This window comes from Salvelinus sp. IW2-2015, linkage group LG33 (genome assembly GCF_002910315.2).
Source record: "Salvelinus sp. IW2-2015 linkage group LG33, ASM291031v2, whole genome shotgun sequence".
NCBI lineage: Eukaryota > Metazoa > Chordata > Actinopteri > Salmoniformes > Salmonidae > Salvelinus > Salvelinus sp. IW2-2015.
Window position 1 is genome coordinate 19,587,932 of NC_036872.1, and position 24,101 is coordinate 19,612,032.

A 24,101-nucleotide genomic window follows, 5' to 3' on the forward strand; every position below is an offset into this window, starting at 1 on the left:
GTATTCCTGGCAGCACATTGAAACCCGTGTACAGAGAGTATATTCAACATAATAATTTTAAAAGAGGTTGAAAATCCTTCATATAAACCGACAAGGTAAGTAACCAATTTAAGCAGTTCATAAATATTGAAACGTTGTAACGTTATAGGCCCTATGCCCAGTGAGTAGGTTATGTATCCACCATGCGCTTACATTTTAAGAGCTTTCAGATACTAGAAAAATAGCATGAAATCATATAACATCAACAGTAACAGTAGGTTATAGTTAAACAATTTAATAATTTTTACTGCAGTCCTACTGCAGGTTATCAAAGTGAAAGATATATTTTGAGTTGCGAAAGTGGGGCATGGCTGTTTTTGTGCAACTAATGTGAAATATTTCGTCTGGAGAAATATATTTTATTGCTACTATTTTGTTATAGGCTATTACATTATTTAGCTTGAAGGTGCACTAGGTACATGTCCACATGTATACGATAGATATATGTAAGGGAATTTAGTTCCTTTATATACTTTAAAATAAATACATTTGAACATAATTTCTGTCGATAAAGTTGCTTACCGGTCTGAGCGTGTGGACCAGCACTTCAATGTTTACAAACAACAGCTTCTTCCTAATCTTGTTATTGGTTCGGATGTTGAAGCTAAATATAAAAATATTTCTCATCTCTACAAATAATTATTAGGGCTTTTGATACGAAAGTAACAGCTATTTTAGACATTTCTCATTCTTATGTCTTCAAATATCAATAGGTATATTTCAATAGTTTAATTACCAAATACGATTTACAGACTAGCCTAGCTATGCTTGTAACTGTGTCAGAAGTAAATGTTTGACCATTTGCTAAGCGCGAGATCAATGCCAAAAGCATTTGGAGCAATTGACAAATGAATTATTCATAAACTACAATTATAGGTCGCAATGCCTTTACTAATGCACTCTTCAGCTATAAATATATGTTGCTGATATACAGTGCATTCGGGAGGTATTCAGACCCCTTGACTTTTTTCCACATTTTGTTATGTTACAGCCTTATTCTAAAATTGATTAAATAAAATAAAAATCCTCATCAATCTATACACAATACCCCATAATGACGAAGCGAAAACATGTTATTAGAAGTTTTTAGCAAATGTATTAAACATTTTAAACAGAAATACCTTATTTACATAAGTATTCAGACCCTTTGCTATGAGACTCAAAAGTGAGCTCAGGTGCATCCTGTTTTCATTGATCATCCTTGAGATGTTTCTACAACTTGATTGGAGTCCACCTGTGGTAAATCCAATTGATAGTACATAATTTGGAAAGGCGCACACACACCTGTCTATATAAGGTCCCACAGTTGACAGTGCATGTCAGAGCAAAAACCAAGCCATGAGGTCGAAGAAATTGTCCTTAGAGTTCCGAGACAGGATTGTGTCAAGGCACAGATCTGGGGAAGGGTACTAAAACATTTCTGCAGCATTGAAAGTCCCCACGAACACAATGGCCTCCATCATTCTTTTTTTTTTACCCCTTTTTCTCCCCAATTTCGTAATATCCAATTGTTACATTCTTGTCCCATCGCTGCAACTCCCGTACGGACTCGGGAGAGGCGAAGGTTGAGAGGCATGTGTCCTTTGAAACACGACCCTGACAAGCCACACTGCTTCTTGACACACTGCTCGCTTAACCCGGAAGCCAGTCTCATCAATGTGTATGAGGAAACACTGTACAACTGTCGACCATGTCAGCGTGCATGCGCCCGGCCGCCACAGGAGTGACGCCTCAAGCACTGCAGTGCCTTAGACCGCTGCGCCACTCGGGAGGCCACCTCCATCATTCTTAAATGGAAGAGGTTTGGAACAACCAAGACTCTTCCTAGAGCTGGCCGCCCGGCCAAACTGAACAATCGGGGGGGGGGGGTCAGGGAGGTGACCAAGAACCCGATGGTCACTCTGACAGAACTCCAGAGTTCTTCTGTGGAGATGGGAGAACCTTCCAGATGGACAACCATCTATGCAGCACTCCACCAATCAGGCCTTTATGTTAGAGAGGCCAGATGGAAGCCACTCCTCAGTAAAAGGCACATGACTGCCTGCTTAGAGTCTGCCAAAAGGCACCTTAAGGACTCTCAGACCATGAGAAACAAGATTTCTCTTCATGAGAAAAAAGATTCTCTGGTCTGATGAAACCAAAATGGAACTCTTTGGCCTGAATGCAAGGCGTCACGTATGGAGGAAACCTGGCACCACCCCTACGGTGAAACATGGTGGTGGCAGCATCATGCTGTGGGGATGTTTTTCAGTGAGGGGAGACTAGTCAGACTAGTCAGGATCGAGGGAAAGATGAACGGAGCAAAGTACACAGAGATCTTTGATGAAAACCTGCTCCAGAGCGCTCAGGACCTCAGACTGGGGCGAAGGTTCACCTTTCAACAGAACAACGACCCGAAGCACACAGCCAAGACAATGCAGAAGTGGCTTCGGGACGAGTCTCTGAATGTCCTTGAGTGGCCCAGCCAGAGCCCGGACAGAACATCTCTGGAGAGGCCTGAAAATAGCTGTGCAGCAACACTCCCCATCCAACCTGACAGAGCTTGAGAGGATCTACAGAGAAGAATAGGAGAAACTCCCCAAATATAGGTGTGCCAAGCTTGTAGCGTCATAACCAAGAAGACTCAAGGCTGTAATCGCTGCCAAAGGTGCTTCAACAAACTACTGAGTAAAGGGTCTGAATACTTATGTAAATGTGATATTTCCATTTTTTTGTATACATTTGCAAAACAAAATCTAAAAACCTGTTTTTGCTTTGTCAGTATGGGGTATTGTGTGTAGATTGATGAGGAGGGGGAAACAATTTAATACATTTTAGAATAAGGCTGTAACGTATCAAAATGTGGATTAAGTCAAGGGGTCTGAATACTTTCCAAATGCACTGTAGGCTCTACTGTATATATACCCAATGGGGGGGACAAATTAAAATCCTTCATCTTTTCAGGGCCTGTGATTGCAGAGCAGACAGATCCTGCAAACTACATCACTCATTGGGAAATGGAATACCGTTACGAGATGGAGCCCTTGTCTATCCGCTTTCTTCGGACCTTCAAAGAACTTCTGAAATTTGTTCTCTTCAGTTACACAGTTCTGTTAGGTGCTTTGCTCTTAGCAGGCTGGACAACATACTTCATGGTTGCAAAATAAAAAAGGGGAACTTTATGAGTTGCTTTATTAGGCTATAGAATGGCTATTATAAAATAATGTGTGTACTGTTGTTGAAATAGCCACACTGTACAGTGAATGTGTTCAACATGACCTGGGACAAATATGTTACCAAATAATAAAGCTATAACGGCATGTTCCCAGATAGTAGCAGAACGTTGTTGTGTGATATTGTGTAGAACATTTATTGATCTATTATCTTTGTGTTATTTTAGTTTCCCCTGTAGAATGAAGAAGTCCCCATCACAGTTAATCAATGCACTGGTCCTTTTTAGCTTTCGTCATGATCATGTTGTAAGCTTATTTCTTGGCCATGTTTCTAAGAGGATGGATTTATGTGCAAATTCAAAGTACTCAACATTAAACATTCTAAATAGATGCACAGTGTTGGAATCGTATCTATGCATGGAAGTCATTTGCAAAGTGCTCTCCAAGTGAATCAGATGCGTGGCCACAAATGTCCCCGAATTCTGTCCAAAGTACTCCAAATTAGGCCTATGTAGTGACCGGGAAATAAGTCTGCACCACAGTAACCTATATACTGTATAAAGCTATTTATGGCCCAGAAAAAGGGCAATTAGGTTATTTGAAAACGTATAGGTCCCTTATAATTTTCTACATACTTGAATCTAGTTTTAGAAGTTCAAGAGTGGCCTGGAGTGTTTGTTTATTTTTACTTAAATCTCCCCCGGGCTGGATTGAATGGGCTTGGGCCGTAAATTGCCCACCCACGAACTACACCATGTTTGCTGGAATTGGGTCTATAAACGTACAATTTTAAAGTTTAGGGAAAGGGGAATGGGATTAAGAACAATACCAAAAGAATGCCATGGTGGGCTTCATGCAGCGCAGCCACAGACCCACATCAGAGTGCTTGTAGTTGGATGAATGTTCTAACAGCACACAGACATGAAACAGAAACAATGACGCCAGGGGAAGGAACCAAAGGGAGTGACATATATAGGGAAGGTGATCAGGGAAGTGATCCAGGTGTCCAGGTGAGTCTGACGATGCAGATGTGCGTAACGATGGTGACAGGTGTGCGCCATAACGAGCAGCCTGGTGACCTAGAGGCCAGAGAGGGAGCACACGGGACAACAGTGGTGATTTTAGCATGTAAATCTTGGTGGGGCAACAAACAAAAAAATGTGAGATGCATGCCAGCAAAGCCACTACACAACACTAAACAGTACATTAATTGCACTATACCACAGTTACACCTGGCTATCAGCAGAGCCTTGTCTGGCAGCGAAACAGTTCATTCAGCCTCATTTAAAGGAAGCGAAGGTAACCTGCCTAAATGATTACCACCCCGTAGCACTCATGTCGGAAGTCATGAAGTGCTTTGAAAGGCTGGTCATGGCTTACATCAACAGCATCCTCCTGGATACCCTAGATCCACTCCAATTCGTATACCGCCCCAACAGATCCACAGATGGCGCAATCTCAATCGCACTCCACACTGCCCTTTCCCACCTGGACTACAGCTCAGTGTTCATCACCATAGTGCCCACGAAGCTCATCACTGAGCTTAGGACCCTGGGTCTAAACACCTACCTCTGCAACCGGATCCTGGACTTCCTGACGGGCCGCCCCCAGGTGGTACGGTTAGGCAACAACACATCTGCCATGCTGATCTTCAACCCTGGGGCCCCTCAGGGGTGTGTACTTAGTCCCCTTCTATACTCTCTGTTCACCCACGACTGCGTGGCCAAACATGTCTGCAACCCCATCATTAAGTTTGCTGACGACACAACACGGGTAGGCCTGATCACCGACAACGATGAGACAGCCTATAGGGAGGAGGTCAGAGAACTGTCAGTGTGGTGCCAGGACAACAACCTCTCCCTCAATGTGATCAAGACAAAGGAGATTATTGTGGACTACAGGAATAGGCAGACCTAACAGGCCCCCATTCTCATCGACGGGCTGTAGTGGAGCTGGTCGAGAGCTTCAAGTTCCTTGGTGTCCACGTCACCAATGACTATCATGGTCCAAACACACCAAGACAGTTGTGAAGAGAACATGACAAAACCTTTTCCCCCTCAGGAGACTGAAAAGATTTGGCATGGGTCCTCAGATCCTCAAAAGGTTTTACAGCTGCACCATCGAGAGCATCCTGACGGGTTGCATCACTGCCTGGTATGGCAACTGCTCGGGCCTCCGACCGCAAGGCACTACAGAGGGTAGTGCGTACGGTCCAGTACATCACCAGTGCCAAGCTTCCTGCCATCCGGGACATCTTTACTAGGCGGTGTCAGAGGAAGGCCCTAAGAATTGTCAAAGACTCCAGCCACCCTAGTCATAGACTGTTCTCTCTGCTACCGCACGGCAAGCGGTACCGGAGCGCCAAGTCTATGTCCAAGAGGCTCCTAAATAGCTTCTACCCCCAAGCCATAAGACTCCTAAACAGCTAATCAAATGGCTACCCAGACTATGACAGAATTCAGAACATGGGCCGTTCTTACAGTGTTTCTCCCTGTACACCAAGTCAGAACCGTAGGATAAATAAAGGGGGAATATAAGCAGACAATGAAAGCTCTTACAATATTCTATGATTACATTTCTCAAAAAGGTTATAGGCTACATGTGCACCACCAAGTCAGGACAGTAGGCAAAATTAAGAGGTGAAAATATACCAAATTATTAGGGTGAGGCACATGGGCTACAAAGAGCTTATTACACAACATACACTTAGTATTAGCTACAGTATACATATCTCCCTGGCAGTGGCGACCCGTCATTCAGGGCAGGTGAATGGACCAAATTATTAGTGTGAGGCAGATGGGCATTTTATCTATAGCAGCACTCAAGGGGCTTGAATTGTCAAGCTCTACCCTTAGACTTGGCGGTGACGTAGTGTCCCCATGAGTGACAGAACACTGAGGCCAATCATGGCGCAACGCTCTGTATTTTCTGCTGGCCTGCCCCACCACCACAGAAAGCAATGAGCTAGGCTGAAACACCTGCATTTTGGAGCTGCCTTACAAAAAAGAGACCATGTTTGTATACGGTTTTATTAACTCATTGATATATACTTTATTTTGTTTACATTGTTTGCAAACTGATATGTGACACATATTAATGCCAAAATAACATGCAAAACAGGCAAGTCCCCCAAAAAAGACCAAAAATATATAATAAGAGCCCCACCTGCACTGAATGACGGGTCGCCACTGACTCATTAGTCCAAAACAGTTGCATTACTAAAACGAGTTTCTATTGGCCAAATTCAGGTAGGTCCCTCCCCATTTCGTTCTGTTTGCTTCCGTTTAAGAAACGTTTTGCAACCGAATCGCCCTAATGAATACACCCAGGTCTTGGACCAGGGGCCTGAGGTCAATTTGAGTGGGCACAATCGATTGGCTTTTTGAACCTCGACGCGGCTCGTTTTCCCGTCTTTACGTGGCAGCATTTTCGAGGAAGTTGCGTCCCCCTTCTACTGCTGGCTCCTCCTCCGCAAGTCGGCGGCTGAGCGTTTTGTTCGCTAATCTATTTTTCACATAGCTAGACAGTAGCGAAAAACAACAGCAATCATGTTTACTCTCTCGGAGTGTATGGTAATTTTAACTATGTTATCCGCCACAGCGTCAGGTTACTTCGTAAGCATCGACGCTCATGCAGAAGAGTGTTTCTTTGAACGAGTCAACTCTGGTACCAAGATGGGCCTCATGTTTGAGGTGGCCGAAGGAGGTTTCCTTGACATCGATGTGGAGGTGAGCCCATTGAGTTGTGGAACGTGCCCAACATCTTTCTAAATCTGTTTGCGCGAAATCAGTCCCTGCAGCAGCTCAATTAGCTAGGTTTGGAATATGTGGGCCTTGCTAAATATGAGCAATTGAGTTAGCTAACGTTAGCCTAGCTAGCTAGCAAGCCATTAAACTCGTCCTACTAGTTTACTAGTTAGCAATATGAGTTAGTAAGTGTGGCTAAAAATAATGCTAACAGTTGGTCTTGTCTTGGCATATAATGTACTTGTAGCGAAGTCTACACCTTGCGGTACATAATAATGACAATTTTATTGTTAGCTAAGTTGGGTGGGTAAATAGATAGCTTGGTAACATAGCTAGCTATGTCGGAGATATTAGAAAACTATCTCTGGATGTTAGTGGCTAACTTTTTTGCGAGTTGGCCAACCAACGTTAACCTGCCTAGCTAGCAGCATCACCTTGCAAACGTCACTGAAATTGTGCCATATAAAATAAGTCCTGTTTACATAGTTATTATAATTTAAATAACATAAGCCAAGGCATGATTTCATGTTATGGCTATTTATAATTCATATATTTGTGTTGGTGGATTTGGGCTGCATTCCGTCTAAGAGCCAATTTATGCTTGATCCGAAAATGTGGTCGGAGGCTCCAGTATGGAGTTTGTGACGCAATTGCGAAGCCTCCAGCGGCATGCAGAGGCCCAATTTGAGCCATGTATGGCATGCGCCTCACAAATTTTGTAACGATGCGGAGGGCTCCATATCCCAGCTCCGCATTGACATGATTGGTTGAGGGTTGATGGGGGTGCTGGAGGTCCTGTTTAAACACAAACTCACTTCCTTGACAACTTCCTTCACAACAGTTCTGCCCTGCTCCACGAAGCGCAAGAAGTATGAATGCCCTGACTTCTGCAGAGGCCATATCGCCATAAATGCTGCATGGCCAATGCAGATGTTGGATTGGCCATGTAGCGCCTTTCATTCTGGTGTCCAGTCAAAACATAACTAAATTACCTGTATTCCTAACGGTAATGGGATAGTTCACCCAAATTATATATTGGTTTCCTTGCCCTGCTATCATCCCACTTATACATTTTTTTTGTTTAACATTTATTTAACTAGGCAAGTCAGTTAAGAACAAATTCATATTTTATTTATTTACAATGACGGCTAAACCCGGACGATGCTGGACCAATTGTGCGCCGCCCAATGGGTCTCCCAATCACGGCCGGATGTGATGCAGCCTGGATTAGAACCTGGTTCTGCAGTGTCCTAGACCGCTGCGCCACTCGGAAGCCCCATTCAAGTATATTGTGCCGGTATTAGCATTTTGGGTGTATGATGTTCATGTTCAAATTATCTACAAGTGACTTTGTTGAGCTTCAGAATCAATTTTAGATACTTTCGGATGTTTGGACATGATGCACGAAAAATGCTAATATCGGTACCATGACTTAAATGGGATTTGTGCCACAAATGCTAAAATGTGGAAACAGTGCATCATGCAAGGGAAATAAAACCAAAGCATGGATTGCTGTCATACCTTGGCCATAGACTGCTTACAAGGTAAGGAAACCAATTGGTCATCTTGTAATTCGGCTGAACTATCCCTTTAACACAGTAGCGTGCCGTGGGCCTGGCGCCTGGGCCTTCAGTGAGGTCCTACACAGTCCCACCCGAATTAATCCACCTGTTATTACCATCATTTAGATGCCATGGCTCTAGACACTATACATTTAGACAGAAACGCAGTATAACCAGGCGTTGCGTCACCTTGAAATTGACATTTTTTTCAGAGAATTGCAGGGGAAGAGTACAATACAGTACAGTTCAACTAATAGGCAAGAACATAGTCGAGTGCAACAGAGTTATATTAATATTCTTCTTCTATCCATTTCTGGTCCACAAACTTTGAGCTTTAAGTCCCCCAAAAAATAAATACAGTGTGTTCACTAAACAGCGCATTGTCGCACCCAAAGCAGTTTCACCGTGATGATAAAGACACATAACTATTCACTGAAAATAAAAGAAAACAAATAATTTGCAACATAGGCTATTTGCCATTTTATTTTGTTAATATATAGGCTATTTAATATTAACAAAATAAAATGCGAAACATACATACACATTTAATAAAAAATAACATGCATTGTATGCCTACTCACCAAAGACTGATTATTAGACAGTTGCGTGCGCTTAGGGGATCGTGAGAAAAATGCTGCAAGGCCATTGAGGTTGGCAAAGAAGACCTTGCATTCTTTAAGCTTTGAGGCTCCTTGAGTCAGTACTAAATTTAGTCGATGTGCATAGCAGTGAATGAATAAGGCCATCGGTGCCCTCTCCTTAACTTTAGCCTGCACCCCATTGAGTCCAGATGCCATGACTGCTGCGCCATCAAAACACTGTGCCACAACTTTATCCAGACTACATTCATTTTCCTCCAAGAAACGCTTGCCGCTTGTCACATCTTCAAACCGGATAAATCGCTCCTTGACTCCCGTGTCCGTCACATAACGCAGGACGAGTGAGAGCTGTAGCTCCACTCTGGTGTCCCCAAACGTTTTCAAAAGCACCATTGCTTCTAAGTGCCCAGCCGTACTTTGGTGTCTCGTTGCTGCCTTGGTTAGACAACTCAAGTTTGCAAAGCCAGTGTGGCTCCAAACACCAAATCGATCACTTGCAAATAATAGGCATTCCCAGCAGTACAGTTTGCAGTGCTTCTCGGAGCCTGTGAGCCATTGACAGCGCTCATAGTTGAAACTTTGAAAGTGGCGAACGAACGAACCCCTTTCCNCCTCAAATGATTTACTATTCACTTGAGCTATTAGCCACACCATACTTCAAAATTGGAAATCAAACAACAAAGACTTTATTGTCCAATCTCCTGTTTTTCTGTTCGTGTACTTCAGGCCATGGTACATATGCATGTTTTTCCACTCGCGGAAAACTGTCTTTGCATTGACTCCTCAGACTTTGACATCAATAGCACTGAAGAGGGTATTGTTAATTTTTGATCAAGGAAGGTTTGAGTATTTGCACATTCAAAGCCACCGCCCCAAAACGCTGGATGCCAGAATGATGACCTTTTCTCATCTTATAGCTGTGGATAGAATGAGTAGGTGGTGGAAATGTTTGCTTTTACATAGTCATATACCATTATCCAGCGCGACAGTGAGTGCATACATTTTTTATACTGGTCCACCATGGGAATCAAACACACAACCCTGCTGTTGCAAGCACCATGCTCTACCAACTGAGCCACATCATTCCAAGCCCAGTGTTGTATTTGATCTGTTATTCTTTCTAAATTTGTTTTAGTTAGATAAAACTGTTCAGCTTGTATTTTTTGGGGGGGGGTTCTTGATAAACAAATACTTTTAACACTTCCCGTGCCAATCAGTCACAGTATGCACATTTTAATGGTAAAAATACAAAGAAATGGCAAATACTTTGTAGTAATGATTCTACCTTTTGGGGCAAGGGCAGTACAAAAAAGCCTTGGTATGGGAGCTGTTGCCAGTTTTAAGTAGTCACTTGAGCATTTCTATTTATCAAATGAGGACAATTTCCTACAGACTTCTTCATAGTTTGTATTGGTATGTGTTATTTTGGGTACAGAGGGTGAATAACTAATCTGAGCCAACACACCTGAGAGCTCAGACAAACTTTCAAAGAAGTTAAACTATGGATGACCAACTTATGTTCATAATAAAGTGTCTCCTTTTTCCTTTTGAGATTGATTACTTCTAATTTGCAATAAGTTACTCACACAGTATGCCGCTATGATTGCTGGTTTTTACAGACAGTCTGGTATGGGTCAGAATAACCTTTCAAACTCCAGTAAAACAAGTAGGGGGTAAATAGTCACACACAACAGAAGTGTTTTTGGTTTGTTTAAGGCAGATTCCCTGGGGGATTGACATTTTTAATGAAATGCGTATTGAACGGTGACTTCACTTGATCAAGTTCTGCATCAAGGTCATTCATTTGATGGTGGTTTACAAATACAGCTTAATAAGTTCATCACTGACTGCTGATGGAGTGAGGACCCCCAGGTCTGTGAAAAGAAGTGTAATCAGCGATGGCGGTGTGTAGTCAATCATTGGGTGTTCTTCTGCTAGGTCTTCCACTGCCTTCAGTGTGTCTGCTTTATACTGAGATACAGAGAGCAAAGTGAGACCACTAGTTAGGACATCAAATAACTACAGAAATATCACTATATTGCCAATTGATCATATTTTGGTGCTATTACCTTAAATCGTTCTGGGACATCTTGCTGATTTAGAGGATAGAGTCGGACGAATTTGAAGCTTTCTGCCACAACGTAGAAAGGCTTGTTGTGAGCCTTGGAGCACACAGCCAGTTGATAGGTGCCAATCTGTCATGTGAATTGCATGCAGAATAAAAGGTAAACTGCTACGTGTTGTAAATAGTAACATCATAGGACATCAACATAAGACTGTCTGAATGGTGTGTTATCCAATTCATAATATACCTTGTTGATAATGCCACCACTTTCTACCACTCCCTCTGCACCCACAATCACCAGGTCCACCTTTTCCATGATATACCTTTAACAAAAAAGATTCAGTACTGTAATAAAATACAGATTTCACTGACTGCCTTGTTAATTTAGGCTACCTGTACAAATCCAAAAAGTGGGTATAGGTAAAACGGTATTTACAGTACCTTCAGAAAGTATTCATACCCCTTGATTTATTCCACATTGTGTTACAGCCTGAATTCAAAATAGATTCTCTCACACACACAATTACAAAGTCAAAACATGTCTGCAAATGTATTGATTAAACAGAAATATTTCATATACTGAAAAATATTAATGCAACAATTTCAAAGATTTTACTGAGTTACAATTCATATAAGGAAATCAGTCAACTAAAATAAAAAAATTAGACCTTAATCTATGGATTTCACAGATATGCTGGGCAGCGGTGCAGCCATGGGTGGGTGTGGGCCCACCCACTGGGGAGCCAGGCCCAGCCAATCAGAATTAGTTTTTCCCCCACAAAAGGACTTTATTACAGACAGAAATACTCCTCAGCACTTTTGTTCAGCGTACATAAGCAATGTTCCCTCACATTGTTTTCAGCACTTTACTGTGAACACTGAGGCTGTACCTGCTTTAAGTTAGTTTTAACAGTGGCTAAGTAGCCTAATGTGGCTATTTGATCATAATGTAGGCCTACCATCAAAAACAATGGAGAAAATGCATCCCATAACAATTTAACATGGAAATAGCTGTTCCATCATTCAGCTTACAGTAGCAGCCAATGGTGGCCTACATTCCATGAGGTTTTTGAAAAAAACATGTACCTGTTTATCCACTTGTCTTTCAGACAAGGTGACTGAAAAAAAGTTTGATGCAAGAAACCATTTTACAAAAAAGAAATCATTATTATTCCCCTACCATTAGAGAATCAGACAAATTATGCTACCCTCTGCCTATTGACTACTTAGCTTATTCAAGCATGTCTCACAAAACTGCCCATTTAAGACAAAAAAGCAATTTTTTACCTGACTAGCTTTTCAAAGATATCTAGAGATGTACATGTTTTGTGCTCTTGTAGGAAGCAATCACTCCCCTATTGCTGACTACAAATGATCTATAACTGGGCTAATAACTAACTAACTAGCAAAGGATATTAACAAAACGTGCACACGTGGCTACATTCAAAACAAGCGCATCTACGACCGCTCATGCTGTAAACAGTCCAGTTCAAAGTAAATGGCACATCCATATATGGCAATGGTCTTTTTGCATATAGGCCTAGTGCAGCTCTGATTGGTTATGTCGCACCGGTCTGTGTATATAGTACGGACTGAGTCATGCATGTCAATGCAATAGAATCCTATTCCGATGCATTCTGCCTACAACTAAATCTCTTGCATAGTTAGTTGTTTCAGTATGTTGCATTGAAAGTGGCTAATTGTGTCGATTCGATCCCAATTGCCACAGTAAAGGGAAACGTTGAGTGTTAACTAACGGGGGGGAAAAAAGTGAAGTTCAATCTCGTGCTTCTCTCCGTGGGCTGATATTTCTTCTGCAGGGCTGTCCCAGGGTGGAGCTGCGCAGCAGTCTCGGGGTCTACTGCGTACGCACCTTAGATGGTACATAAATATTCACATCTCAGTCAATACTTTGTAGATGCATCTTTTGCAGCGATTACAGCTTTGCGTCATCTTGGATATGTCTGTATCAGCTTTGCACATCTGGATTTGGATATTTTCTCAAGCTCTGTTAAGTTAGATAGGGAGTGGTCCCATTGACAAGTCTTTTCACACATTGTCAATGGGATTCAAGTCTGGGCTTTGGCTGGGCCACTCAAGGACTTTCACATTCTTGTTCTGAAGCCATTCCAGCGTTGCTTTGGCCGTATGCTTGGGGTCATTGTCCTGTTAGAGGTCGTTTGTACACTGAAGCAGGTTCTCATCAAGGATTTGCCTGTATTTGGCTCCATTCATTATTCCCTCTATCCTTACCAGTCTCTGCCGCTGAAAAGCATCCACATAGCATGTTGCTGCCGCCACAATGCTTCACGGTAGGGATGGTGTTAACCAGGCACAGCTTATCACCCATCTTTCTCCAGACATAGCGCTTTGCATTCAGGCCAAAAATGAATATTTTTGTCTCATCAGACCACAGAATCATTTGCCTTATGATCTGTCTTTCACATGCCTTTTGGTAAACTCCAGGCGTGCTATCACGTGCCTTTTTCTCAGGAGTGGCTTCCGTCTGGCCACTCTCCAATAAAGCCCAGATTGGTAAAGTACTGTAGAGACTTGTCCTTCTGGCAGGTTCTCTGATCTCAGCCAAGGAACTCTGTAGTTCTGTCAGAGTGGTCATTGGGTTCTTGGTCACCTCCCTGACCAAGGTCCTTCTTGCCCGGTTTGGTCAGACGGCCAGCTCTGGGTAGTTCCATATTTTTTTCAATTTCCAAATTATGGAGACCACTGTGCTCTTGGAAACCTTTAACACTATATACATTTTTATACCCTTCCCCAAATAGAATTATGATGAGGCATATATCTCGGAGATCTACGGACAGTTCCTTGGACTTCATGTTCTAGTTTCTGCTCTGACATGCACTGTCAACTGTGGGACATTATATAGACAGATGTGTTTCTCTCTAAAACATGTCCAAATAATTTAATTGGCCACAGGTGTATTCCAATCAAGTTGTAGTGACATTACAAGGATGATCAAAGGCAATTGGATACACCCGAGTTCAATTTGGAGTTGAATATTTATGTAAATTAGATATCTGTATTTAATTTTCAATAAATTAGCAAACATTTCTAAAAACATGTTTTCACTATCATTATTGGGTATTATGTGTAGATGGGTGAGAAACTACTTCAATGTAATTCATTTTGAATTCAGGCTAACAACAAAATGTGGAATAAGTCAAGCGGTATGAATTCTTTCTGAAGGCACTGTATGGTCTTTCGAAGAAACATGGTGCGATTGAGCTGGGCTTTCATGTATCAACTGAAAATGTTTAGGTATTTACCCCACTGCAGCATCAAGAACCACCGTGACCGGAATATTTAGATTCCGTAATTTGTCAGCCATTTGTCTTCTGGAAAGAGAAAAGGGTACACTTGTGAATAGTCTTTCAAGTTCCTCTTTAGGGCTTGCTTACTTAGTTTGACATTAGACATACGCATGTGTTTGTGTTGACCACACACCCTGCAGAGTCTGGTTGTGACTCAGTGACATAGACAGTGAAGCGTTTCTTGTCAGCTGCTGCACTCTCCAGTACCTTAAGAACCACCCGGGAGGAGGAGTGTGTCAGTATTTTCTGTGAATGACAATAGAGAACAGTGTTAGTTCGAGGCAGAATCACCATGAGTGTCCCAGTGGAGTGAGTTTTGGAATCTTCATTAAAATAAAAAAATTAAATAGAAATACTTACAGCACCATCCTTGATAAAGGTATGGCAGAGTTTTGCTACTTTACTCCTGGAAAGGGAGATTTTCTTAAGAAAGAGCTCTCCTCTCTCTACCATCACTTTCTTGCATTGAGAGAGATCCTGTTTGAGGGACAAAGAAAACACTTAATATTTCTGAAAATGGCATCTTAAATCATGATGGTATGCTGGACAACTCAAGCTACTCTCACGTATTGAATACATGTAATATCACTTTAAAGTGGGCTCGGAGCGTATAAGAGTAGCCTTGGCGTTACAGTGAGGAGGATAGGTGAGGGCCCTCTCTCTACTCACAGGGTGCTCCAGCGATGTGAGGCTGATGAAGCGGAGGAACAGTTCGCCACCAGACGAGACAGCCACAGAGGAGTCAGCCTCCTCCAGACGCCTGATGGTCTGGGTCAGGTTCTCTCTCAAGCCCAGGATGGTCTCACCTGCTCAGGGACATAAAGCATAAGCCAATCAATACCACAACTTGTCTGTTTGCTAATAATTTATAAATCGAGTGCAAACTCTTCAGCAGTAATGATGAAAGTATTTTGATTTCAGTAATCATCAGACAAAAAGCCTTCTGATTCACTAGATATCAGCATAACAAGTGGAGAGTAGAAAAGTACAAATATTAAAATCTGACTTTGGTCTCTTTTGAGGAACTCCAGGAGAGTGCGGATAGCTGCCACAGCAGAGGGAACCTCAGGGTCCTGTCTCACTTGTGTCCTGAAGTACTCCACCAGCTCTGAAAGGAAATGGCCATGGGCAAGTCAAAGTCAAATGGAAACATTATACTTGATTACACTCTCACTAAAAACCTTATCCTTTATTTAGAGTTGTATGGATAGTGGTGTGCATGTATGGAAACAACCCCCATGAAAGCAACTATAAGATCATGCAGAAATCTATGGCCATTTGGGACTAGCATGTCTACTCATCAAGTTCATCAATGAGACTTAAACTCACCATCTTTGTCCATTCTGTCAAACAAGCCGACACCTCAACAAAAGCAGGAAGCAGGCCAGATGACACCTTTGAACAGATTAAACTTTCTATGCAGCTAACCTAGTAAATGCCAGAATGATTATTGTTAACGACTAACGTAGCTACGCTGGCTAACTACCATGTAACGTTACCTTGCTAGAACTGATGAAACAGCACGTTTTTCCTCCTGACGCGGATGACGCTATTTCAAGAGTTGGTTCTTATGTTTTGGACTGAGAACAGACAAAATAAGTGTATTAGCTAATCCTGTCACTTTTACAGCTACAGATTTTTAGGTAAACGTTTGCTCATTTTTGGTATGGTGTAGCTAATGTCGCAATTTGATGACGTATAACTCAGTTATCGTTGGTCAAATTCGTTTCACATGGCCCGGAGTGTTGTCATTTTAGACCATTCCATTGGTGATTAAGATAAATCCACTCACCAGGTGCACCTGGGGCCTGTTGCACAAAACTAGGATAAGGGATTAAGCCAGGATATCTTGGTGATCCTGGCTCAATTGATCCGTAATCCGGTTGCACTAAAGATGGATAGGGGGCAGGAGGATATGTTATGGTATAAATTACCATGGAGATTTATTCTGTGGAGCTAGCCTGCTCCAGACCAGGCTAAATTCCAGGATCTATTTAATCTCATCCCTAATGTCAGTCAGCAGTCACCACAAATGGAAACCAATAGTTATTTCACTGCTCACTATACATTGTTATCACATATAACTAGACCCACTGTTATTATTTAAACGTTTGTGATCATTAATTTCAAATGATTGGATAAAAAATGATTTTTAGATGATGTTGCTATCATTAGATAATTTACAGTTTCCCATAGACTATAAGGCTATATATAAATGATAGAATATTAGGGCCACAGAGGGAAAAAAACACAAGTCATAATATTGTAACCAGTTGTTTAAAGGAGGACAGTTTGTTAAATGACAGATGTGGGGCATTTCGTGAAATTGTACTTCAGTATGGTTTCATAAACAAAGACATGCTGATGTGCCAGAATATATAGTATCACATTGTCATAAGTATCAAAACTGTAAAAACAATATGTAGCTTTTCTGCAGAAAGAACCAGCCTCATAAATTTATGACTTTATCCTTTTCTTCAGTGTGGCCCTAGTACTCTGTCATATAAACAAATACACATTCCATATGAATAAAAAACACAATGTGTAACATTATGTTCCTTTATTGAATAAGGACAAAACAAAGCAGGTAAACCATCAGCTCCTTTCGAAACTGAAGTCACAGTGACTCTACAAGATGGAAAGCACAGAATCCAAGCATATTATACAAAATGATACATACACATTCAAAGGTCTGTATATAACACACCCTGCATGTCTGCACACTAAAATAAATGCAGGACAAATCCATACACATCAACTGAACAGACAAATGAATGGATGCAGTAGCCTCCCTGCAGCCTTGTATTACACACAGTATACCGCACAAACATCATAAGAGGCCAAATTCGTCAAAAAACGACCCAAAAAAACCCAAATTCCTCTGCCACCGCAGGACATATTTAACCAAAATTGAAAGCACACATACTAACTAAAATAATTCAACACATATTGGTCCCTCAGCAGCCGACCACTGTCCGATCAGGGAAGATTGCCGGATTGTCCCAGTCCATGGCTGGTGGCACTCTGGGGCCCTCTCCTTCCTCAGGCAGGCCACATTGTGGAGGACAGCACAAGCCACAGTAATATCACATGCCCAACAGGGCTGACCCTTAATTGTGAAGGCAGTGAAAGCGTGCCTTCAGGAGGCCAAAGGTCATTTCAACTCTGGCCCTGGTCCTGGCATGGGCATGGTTGTAGGCCTGCTGTGCTTCCTGGGGGTCTGTGAAAGGTGTCAGGAGAAAAGGCTGGCAGCCATACCCCCTGTCTCCCAGCAACACACCAGAGAATTCACCTGTCAACACAAAATCTCATCATTACTACCTCATAAACACAGTGATATTCTTGACACAGCCATGATGGTTATAAATAGGGGTTGTGTGGCTTACCTTGTGATAGGCACTGATAGATTTCAGAGGCCCGAAAGATTCTGGAGTCATGGACTGAGCCAGGCATTTTTGCCACAACATTGCTGATCACACAGTCAGCATTGCGACATCTGAAATCATAAGATGAGGAATATTACACCAATCAATGCACATCACTGGCAATGCAGAGTGTTCGTCAATGGACAATATCAAAAAGTTATGTTCACCTGAACATTAATGTGTGAAAGGATTTCCTATTCACAAAATCGGCCTCATGGGCACCTGAGGGGCTTTTATCCTTATGTGTGTGCAGTCCACTGCACCAATGACATTGGGGAAACCTGTCAACAAAGTAATGAGTATCCTACTATGTGTTAACAGTTGTCCTGTAATTTGTAGATCCTCTTACCTGCAATCCTATAGAACTCCTCTTTGATGTCACAGAGTCTTCTGTGGCCAGGGAAGGAGATGAAGACATCTGCTAATGCTTTGATAGCCAGACACACACTCCTTATTGTGCGGCAAATTGTGGCCTTGTTCAGCTGTTCTGCATCCCCCACTGAGTACAGGAAGGCTCCACTAGCAAAAAAGCGCAAGGCCACACAAACCATTTGCTCCACACTCAGTGCATGGCTCCGTGCAGTGCGGTGCTTAATCCTGGACCCAGTAGTCTGCATAGATACCTGATGCCATCTGCAGAAAACCTGTATCTTTCATATAGATGGTCATCAGGAAGGCCAGTGGGTCCAACCGGTCTCTGAAGACCCTTTCTCGCCTGAAGGCTCTCCTCAGCACAAGTGCTTCTTCATCCACCACATCTCGCACGAATGGCATGCCATTGTCAGAGCAGAAAGGAACACACAATTTTGGGCCTTAATATAGGCTAGTGGCCACACCTGGTGCTGGGGGGGTGGGCAAAAGAGGGCGATGCCTTATAACGATGACTTGGTTGTACTGATTGCTGGGAAATAAAAAAAACCTTAGAAAGATGCCACCGCCCTGTGTGCTCACAATAAGAGCTCATATGTCATGGCTCACTTGACTTTACGAGATATACCTAATTTTTATTTTGAGCTGTGTCATCTTCTTGGAGCTGGGGAGGAAAGAAAATAATGATTAATACATTTGTGTTACAGTTAGCATACAGTGTACATTGAAGGCATATCTCACCTCCCTCTCAAGTTTTTTTTTTCAAGGTCCAGTTTCCTAATTGTCCTCTTTTTATTTCGGACTCCAGTGCAAATTTCCATCTTTTTCTTCTTGTACTGAATGTCTATGTCTGCCAGTTCTATTTGGCGCCGGAGGTGTTGCCATACAACTTTCTGATAGCTTGTGAGCTCTGTGAACACAATACAATTAGCGCAGCTGGAATTTGGCAGATGTGGTGTCCTTTTATTAATACGCACTATGTTGCCAGGCTGGTTTTCCACTGTATAGCATCTGGGTCTGTAAAAGAAATTAGATTTTTGATTTGATGAGGACTCCTCACCATTGTAGAGTAAATAGTACTTTCACAGCTTAACATGATACCTCATGCCTTCTGGAATCCAGAGAGATGGTCTCCTCCTCAATCGTCTCCATCATGTGCTGTTGCTGCTGCACTGGGGCCTTCACCCTATCACATTTAATCGGATTCATATTGAAGCTAGTAGACAAGACATGCCAGGCCTACAGTATGCCTTTGATGGAGTACTCACTGGATCAGCATCGTCTGGTGCTTGTGCTGGTGGCTCTAACAGGAACACAGTGCTGCCAGACACTGCAAGGCAATAGGTAAACCAAAGTCAGACAGTCCAAATTGATTCAAATATGAATGTGGTTGTATCCCATGTAGAGATGGAAGGACATACCTTGAATGAAGCGGGTGGCATCTTGGGAGGAACCTATGCTCGTCTCTTTCCCCCCAGGATCCCCTCTAAGACGGGCCTGCCTTTATTTAGCTCCAAGGCCATGTCCTCTGCTGGGGTAAGGTCAGCCTTTGGTGACCCACACCCGTGCCTTGTCTGTGGGTATTCTTTTTCACTGCTAAAACAGTACAGACAATGTGTGAGCAGGCACCTTCTGGGTACAATATATGCTTGTGCTTTGTTAAATATTAGTCAGGGACCATACCATTCTGCAGAATGTTCTTGTATTTGATTTTGACCTGCTGCCATGTCCGTTTTGGCCCGTTCATGTTTAATCTACACACAACAACACCACACCACACACACACATTTAATGGAGTCACACTGCAAAAAATTACTTGGTATTTTTGTCTGTTTTTCAGTAAAAATATCAAAAATTTATCATAGCTTATACAGTGTGATGGAGTTACTTTACACAATTTCACTCATATCTGCAGTGCATTTCAAATAAAATTTAACCGTTTCATAATTACAGTACACTGCATTTTTGGAGATGTGAATTAAATATTTGAATTGTAATTGTGATGTTTCAGCGGAGCGGTGAGTGTGTAATTGTGCACACTTACGCATTCAGGCGGTCTGCAATACTTTGCCACGCTTTTTCTCTTTGCTTTATCACTGTGGCGGTGTGCCTTTCTTCTTAATTATATCTTTTACCTCCTCGTATGCCTCCATGAGGATTTGTGCTTCCGACGGGGAAAAGTACGCGGCTCTAGTTGCCATGGTAAATCAGTTAATCTGTGATCTGTGGCGGGGTCTATTTGAGTGAGCCGTGAGCGCGCACCTATCCAGGATTGGTTTCACCTGGCTTAATGAATCCGTGTCTGCTCATCCTGGCTTGGTCTTTGTGCAACCAATTAAGCCTGGACGCACATGTTTTGGCTTCATTGAGCTCAGCTGAGTCATTTATCCCGGATGTCTTAATTCTACTTTTGTGCAACAGGCCCCTGGCCATGCAATATTGTATTATTATTATTTTTTGTGCAGGGCTTTAATTTTGGCACGCTAGAATATAATTTAACTAGCTAGCTGTTTGTGTTATAGGGATGGCTTCGGGTATGTGGAAAGATTAACTTTAATAAATCATAATTTCAAACAATAATTCTGATTTTTAAACATTGGGAGTGTACCATTTATCTAGTGAAAACAATTTCTTACAAGCTTGCTTTGAATGAGTTTTATGAAGGAATTAAATGGCTACTATAGCTGGCTAGCTAACATTGTATACTTTGTTACTAATTTAGCTAGCTAACGTTAACTAGCAATCAGTAATGTTGGCCTACTACAGTTTATCACTGATATCACATAAATGCATGATGAATAGGCATAACAGTTCATTATTGTCATAACAACAATAGCCACTGTTAGGATTTATGTTTATGCACTATAGCCCGCTAGCATATTGTTTGAAGATGAATATTGTTTTGTTACACACACACACAAACAATACAGATGTGTAGGTGTGTAAAGACTGACCAACATAGAGTGACAGGCCATAAAAGCTGTGGTCAATCTGGAGAGGGGAGGGGTGCATATCTCTAGGCCAACCAGGGAGTTAGGGCACTGGACAATACCAAATAAGGGACTGTTTGAGTGTAGAATCGGGGGAGACACAAGACGGATCTAATCTACCCAACAACCAGATGTGGACAGAGGAGAGCACTAAGGGACTTGGACAAGTCCGAGGGCCAGCAAAGGCGGGGCAAAGTCTAAACCGCGCTCAGCCTCTACTGTGATAGGCCAACAGACGCGTTGGAACTACGTCATCACGGTATAAGAACAGCTGTTTACGTACTTCCTGCCAGTTCCCTGCTTTACCCTGCGTGGTGATACAGTGAACCCGTATATACGAAAATTGCATTTGCCATTCATTGCTTGCGGTAATTAAACATAATTAAAGAAAGTTAGCAGACCTTGCTTTTTATTTATCCTGATACCGGATGTGTTACACGCGGCGTTCACATTATGTTATAATTAAGTCTATGATTTGATAGAGCAGTCTGACTGAGCGATGGTCGGCACCAGCACGCTCGTAAGAATTCATTCAAACAGCAATTTTGTGCGATTTGCCAGCAGCTATTAGCTATGCTTCAAGCATTGCGCTGTTTATGACTTCAAGCCTATCAACTCCCGAGATTAGGCTGGTGTAACCGATGTGAAATGGCTAGCTAGTTAGCGGGGTGCGCGCTAATAGCGTTTCAAACGTCACTCGCTCTGAGACTTGGAGTAGTTGTTCCCCTTGCTCTGCATGAGTAACCCTGCTTTGAGGGTGACTGTTGTCGATGTGTTCCTGGTTCGAGCCCAGGTAGGAGCGAGGAGAGGGACGGAAGCTATACTGTTACACTGGCAATACTAAGTGCCTATAAGAACATCCAATAGTCAAAGGTATATGAAATACAAATCGTAGAGAGAAATAGTCCTATAATTCCTATAATAACTACAACCTAAACCTTCTTAACTGGAAATATTGAAGACTCATGTTAAAAGGAACCACCAGCTTTCATACAGTGGGGAGAACAAGTATTTGATACACTGCCGATTTTGCAGGTTTTCCTACTTACAAAGCATATAGAGGTCTGTAATTTTTATCATAGGTACACTTCAACTGTGAGAGACGGAATCTAAAACAAAAATCCAGAAATCACATTGTATGATTTTTAAGTAATTAATTTGCATTTTATTGCATGACATAAGTATTTGATCACCTACCAACCAGTAAGAATTCCGGCTCTACAGACCTGTTCGTTTTTCTTTAAGAAGCCCTCCTGTTCTCCACTCATTACTGTATTAACTGCACCTGTTTGAACTCGTTACCTGTATAAAAGACACCTGTCCCACACTCAATCAAAACAGACTCCAACCTCTCCACAATGGCCAAGACCAGAGAGCTGTGTAAGGACATCAGGGATAAATTGTAGACCTGCACAAGGCTGGGATGGGCTACAGGACAATAGGCAAGCAGCTTGGTGAGAAGGCAACAACTGTTGGCGCAATTATTAGAAAATGGAAGAAGTTCAAGATGACGGTCAATCACCCTCGGTCTGGGGCTCATGCAAGATCTCACCTCGTGGGCATCAATGATCATGAGGAAGGTGAGGGATCAGCCCAGAACTACACGGCAGGACCTGGTCATGACCTGAAGAGAGCTGGGACCACAGTCTCAAAGAAAACCAATAGTAACACACTACGCCGTCATGGATTAAAATCCTGCAGTGCACGCAAGGTCCCTCTGCTCAAGCCAGCCCATGTCAGGACCGTCTGAAGTTTGCCAATGACCATCTGGATTATCCAGAGGAGGAATGGGAGAAGGTCATGTGGTCTGATGAGACAAAAATTGAGTTTTTTGGTCTAAACTCCACTCGCCGTGTTTGGAGGAAGAAGAAGGATGAGTACAACCCAAGAACACCATCCCAACCGTGAAGCATGGTGGTGGAAACATCATTCTTTGGGGATGCTTTTCTGCAAAGGGGACAGGACGACTGCACCGTATTGAGGGGAGGATGGATGGGGCCATGTATCGCGAGATCTTGGCCAACAACCTCCTTCCCTAAGTAAGAGCATTGAAGATGGGTCATGGCTGGGTCTTCCAGCATGACAACGACCCGAAACACACAGCCAGGGCAACTAAGGAGTTGCCCAGTTGCCCATGCCTTAAGAAGCATCTCAAGGTCCCGGAGTGGCCTAGCCAGTCTCCAGACCTGAACCAATAGAAAATCTTTGGAGGGAGCTGAAAGTCCGTATTGCCCAGCGACAGCCCCGAAACCTGAAGGATCTGGAGAAGGTCTGTATGGAGGAGTGGGCCAAAATCCCTGCTGCAGTGTGTACAAACCTGGTCAAGAACTACAGGAAACGTATGATCTCTGTAATTGCAAACAAAGGTTTCTGTACCAAATATTAAGTTCTGCTTTTCTGATGTATCAAAACTTATGTCATGCAATAAAATGCAAATTAATTACTTAAAAATCATACAATGTGATTTTCTGGATTTTTGTTTTAGATTCCGTCTCTCACAGTTGAAGTGTACCTATGATAAAATTACAGACCTCTACATGCTTTGTAAGTGGAAAACCTGCAAAATCGGCAGTGTATCAAATACTTGTTCTCCCAACTGTATGTTCTCATGTTCTGAGCAAGGAACTTAAACGTAAGCTTTCTTACATGGCACATATTGCACTTTTACTTTCTTCTCCAAAACTTTGTTTTTGCATTATTTAAACCAAATTGAAGATGTCATTATTTATTTGAGGCTAAATAGATTTTATTGATGTATTATATTAAGTTAAAATAAGTGTTCATTCAGTATTGTTGTAATTGTCATTATAACAAATTTTTTAAAG

General features: G+C 42.3%; 1 protein-coding gene and 3 long non-coding RNA genes across 4 annotated transcripts in view; 1 reads left to right on the plus strand and 3 right to left on the minus strand.

Moving 5' to 3' along the window:
* The window catches only part of LOC139023596 (uncharacterized), a 581,371-nt gene extending 572,637 nt beyond the window's left edge, over positions 1 to 8,734 (plus strand). Inside the window, exon 2 of the long non-coding RNA XR_011474748.1 lies at positions 8,540 to 8,734. This is a non-coding gene — a long non-coding RNA (uncharacterized lncRNA). The remainder of the gene's footprint in view (positions 1 to 8,539) is intronic.
* A 1,027-nt stretch (positions 8,735 to 9,761) lies between these two features.
* LOC111957845 (translation initiation factor eIF2B subunit alpha) lies at positions 9,762 to 16,224 on the minus strand. Its single transcript, XM_023978876.2, has 9 exons — positions 15,822 to 16,224; positions 15,499 to 15,600; positions 15,162 to 15,298; positions 14,853 to 14,969; positions 14,626 to 14,738; positions 14,448 to 14,516; positions 11,411 to 11,486; positions 11,168 to 11,293; positions 9,762 to 11,069 (listed from the first exon to the last, which is right to left on the minus strand). Exons 1-9 carry the CDS (start codon positions 15,832 to 15,834, stop codon positions 10,914 to 10,916), a joined length of 909 nt encoding a protein of 302 aa, XP_023834644.1. The 5' UTR covers positions 15,835 to 16,224; the 3' UTR covers positions 9,762 to 10,913.
* Positions 16,225 to 18,140: 1,916 nt separating this feature from the next.
* On the minus strand, positions 18,141 to 19,060 carry LOC139023531 (uncharacterized). The gene is made up of 4 exons (XR_011474663.1): positions 19,028 to 19,060; positions 18,915 to 18,950; positions 18,267 to 18,818; positions 18,141 to 18,198 (listed from the first exon to the last, which is right to left on the minus strand). It is a non-coding gene; the product is annotated as an uncharacterized lncRNA (long non-coding RNA).
* A 375-nt stretch (positions 19,061 to 19,435) lies between these two features.
* LOC139023595 (uncharacterized) lies at positions 19,436 to 22,237 on the minus strand. The gene is made up of 3 exons (XR_011474747.1): positions 20,331 to 22,237; positions 19,708 to 20,040; positions 19,436 to 19,616 (listed from the first exon to the last, which is right to left on the minus strand). It is a non-coding gene; the product is annotated as an uncharacterized lncRNA (long non-coding RNA).
* Positions 22,238 to 24,101: the final 1,864 nt, after the last annotated feature.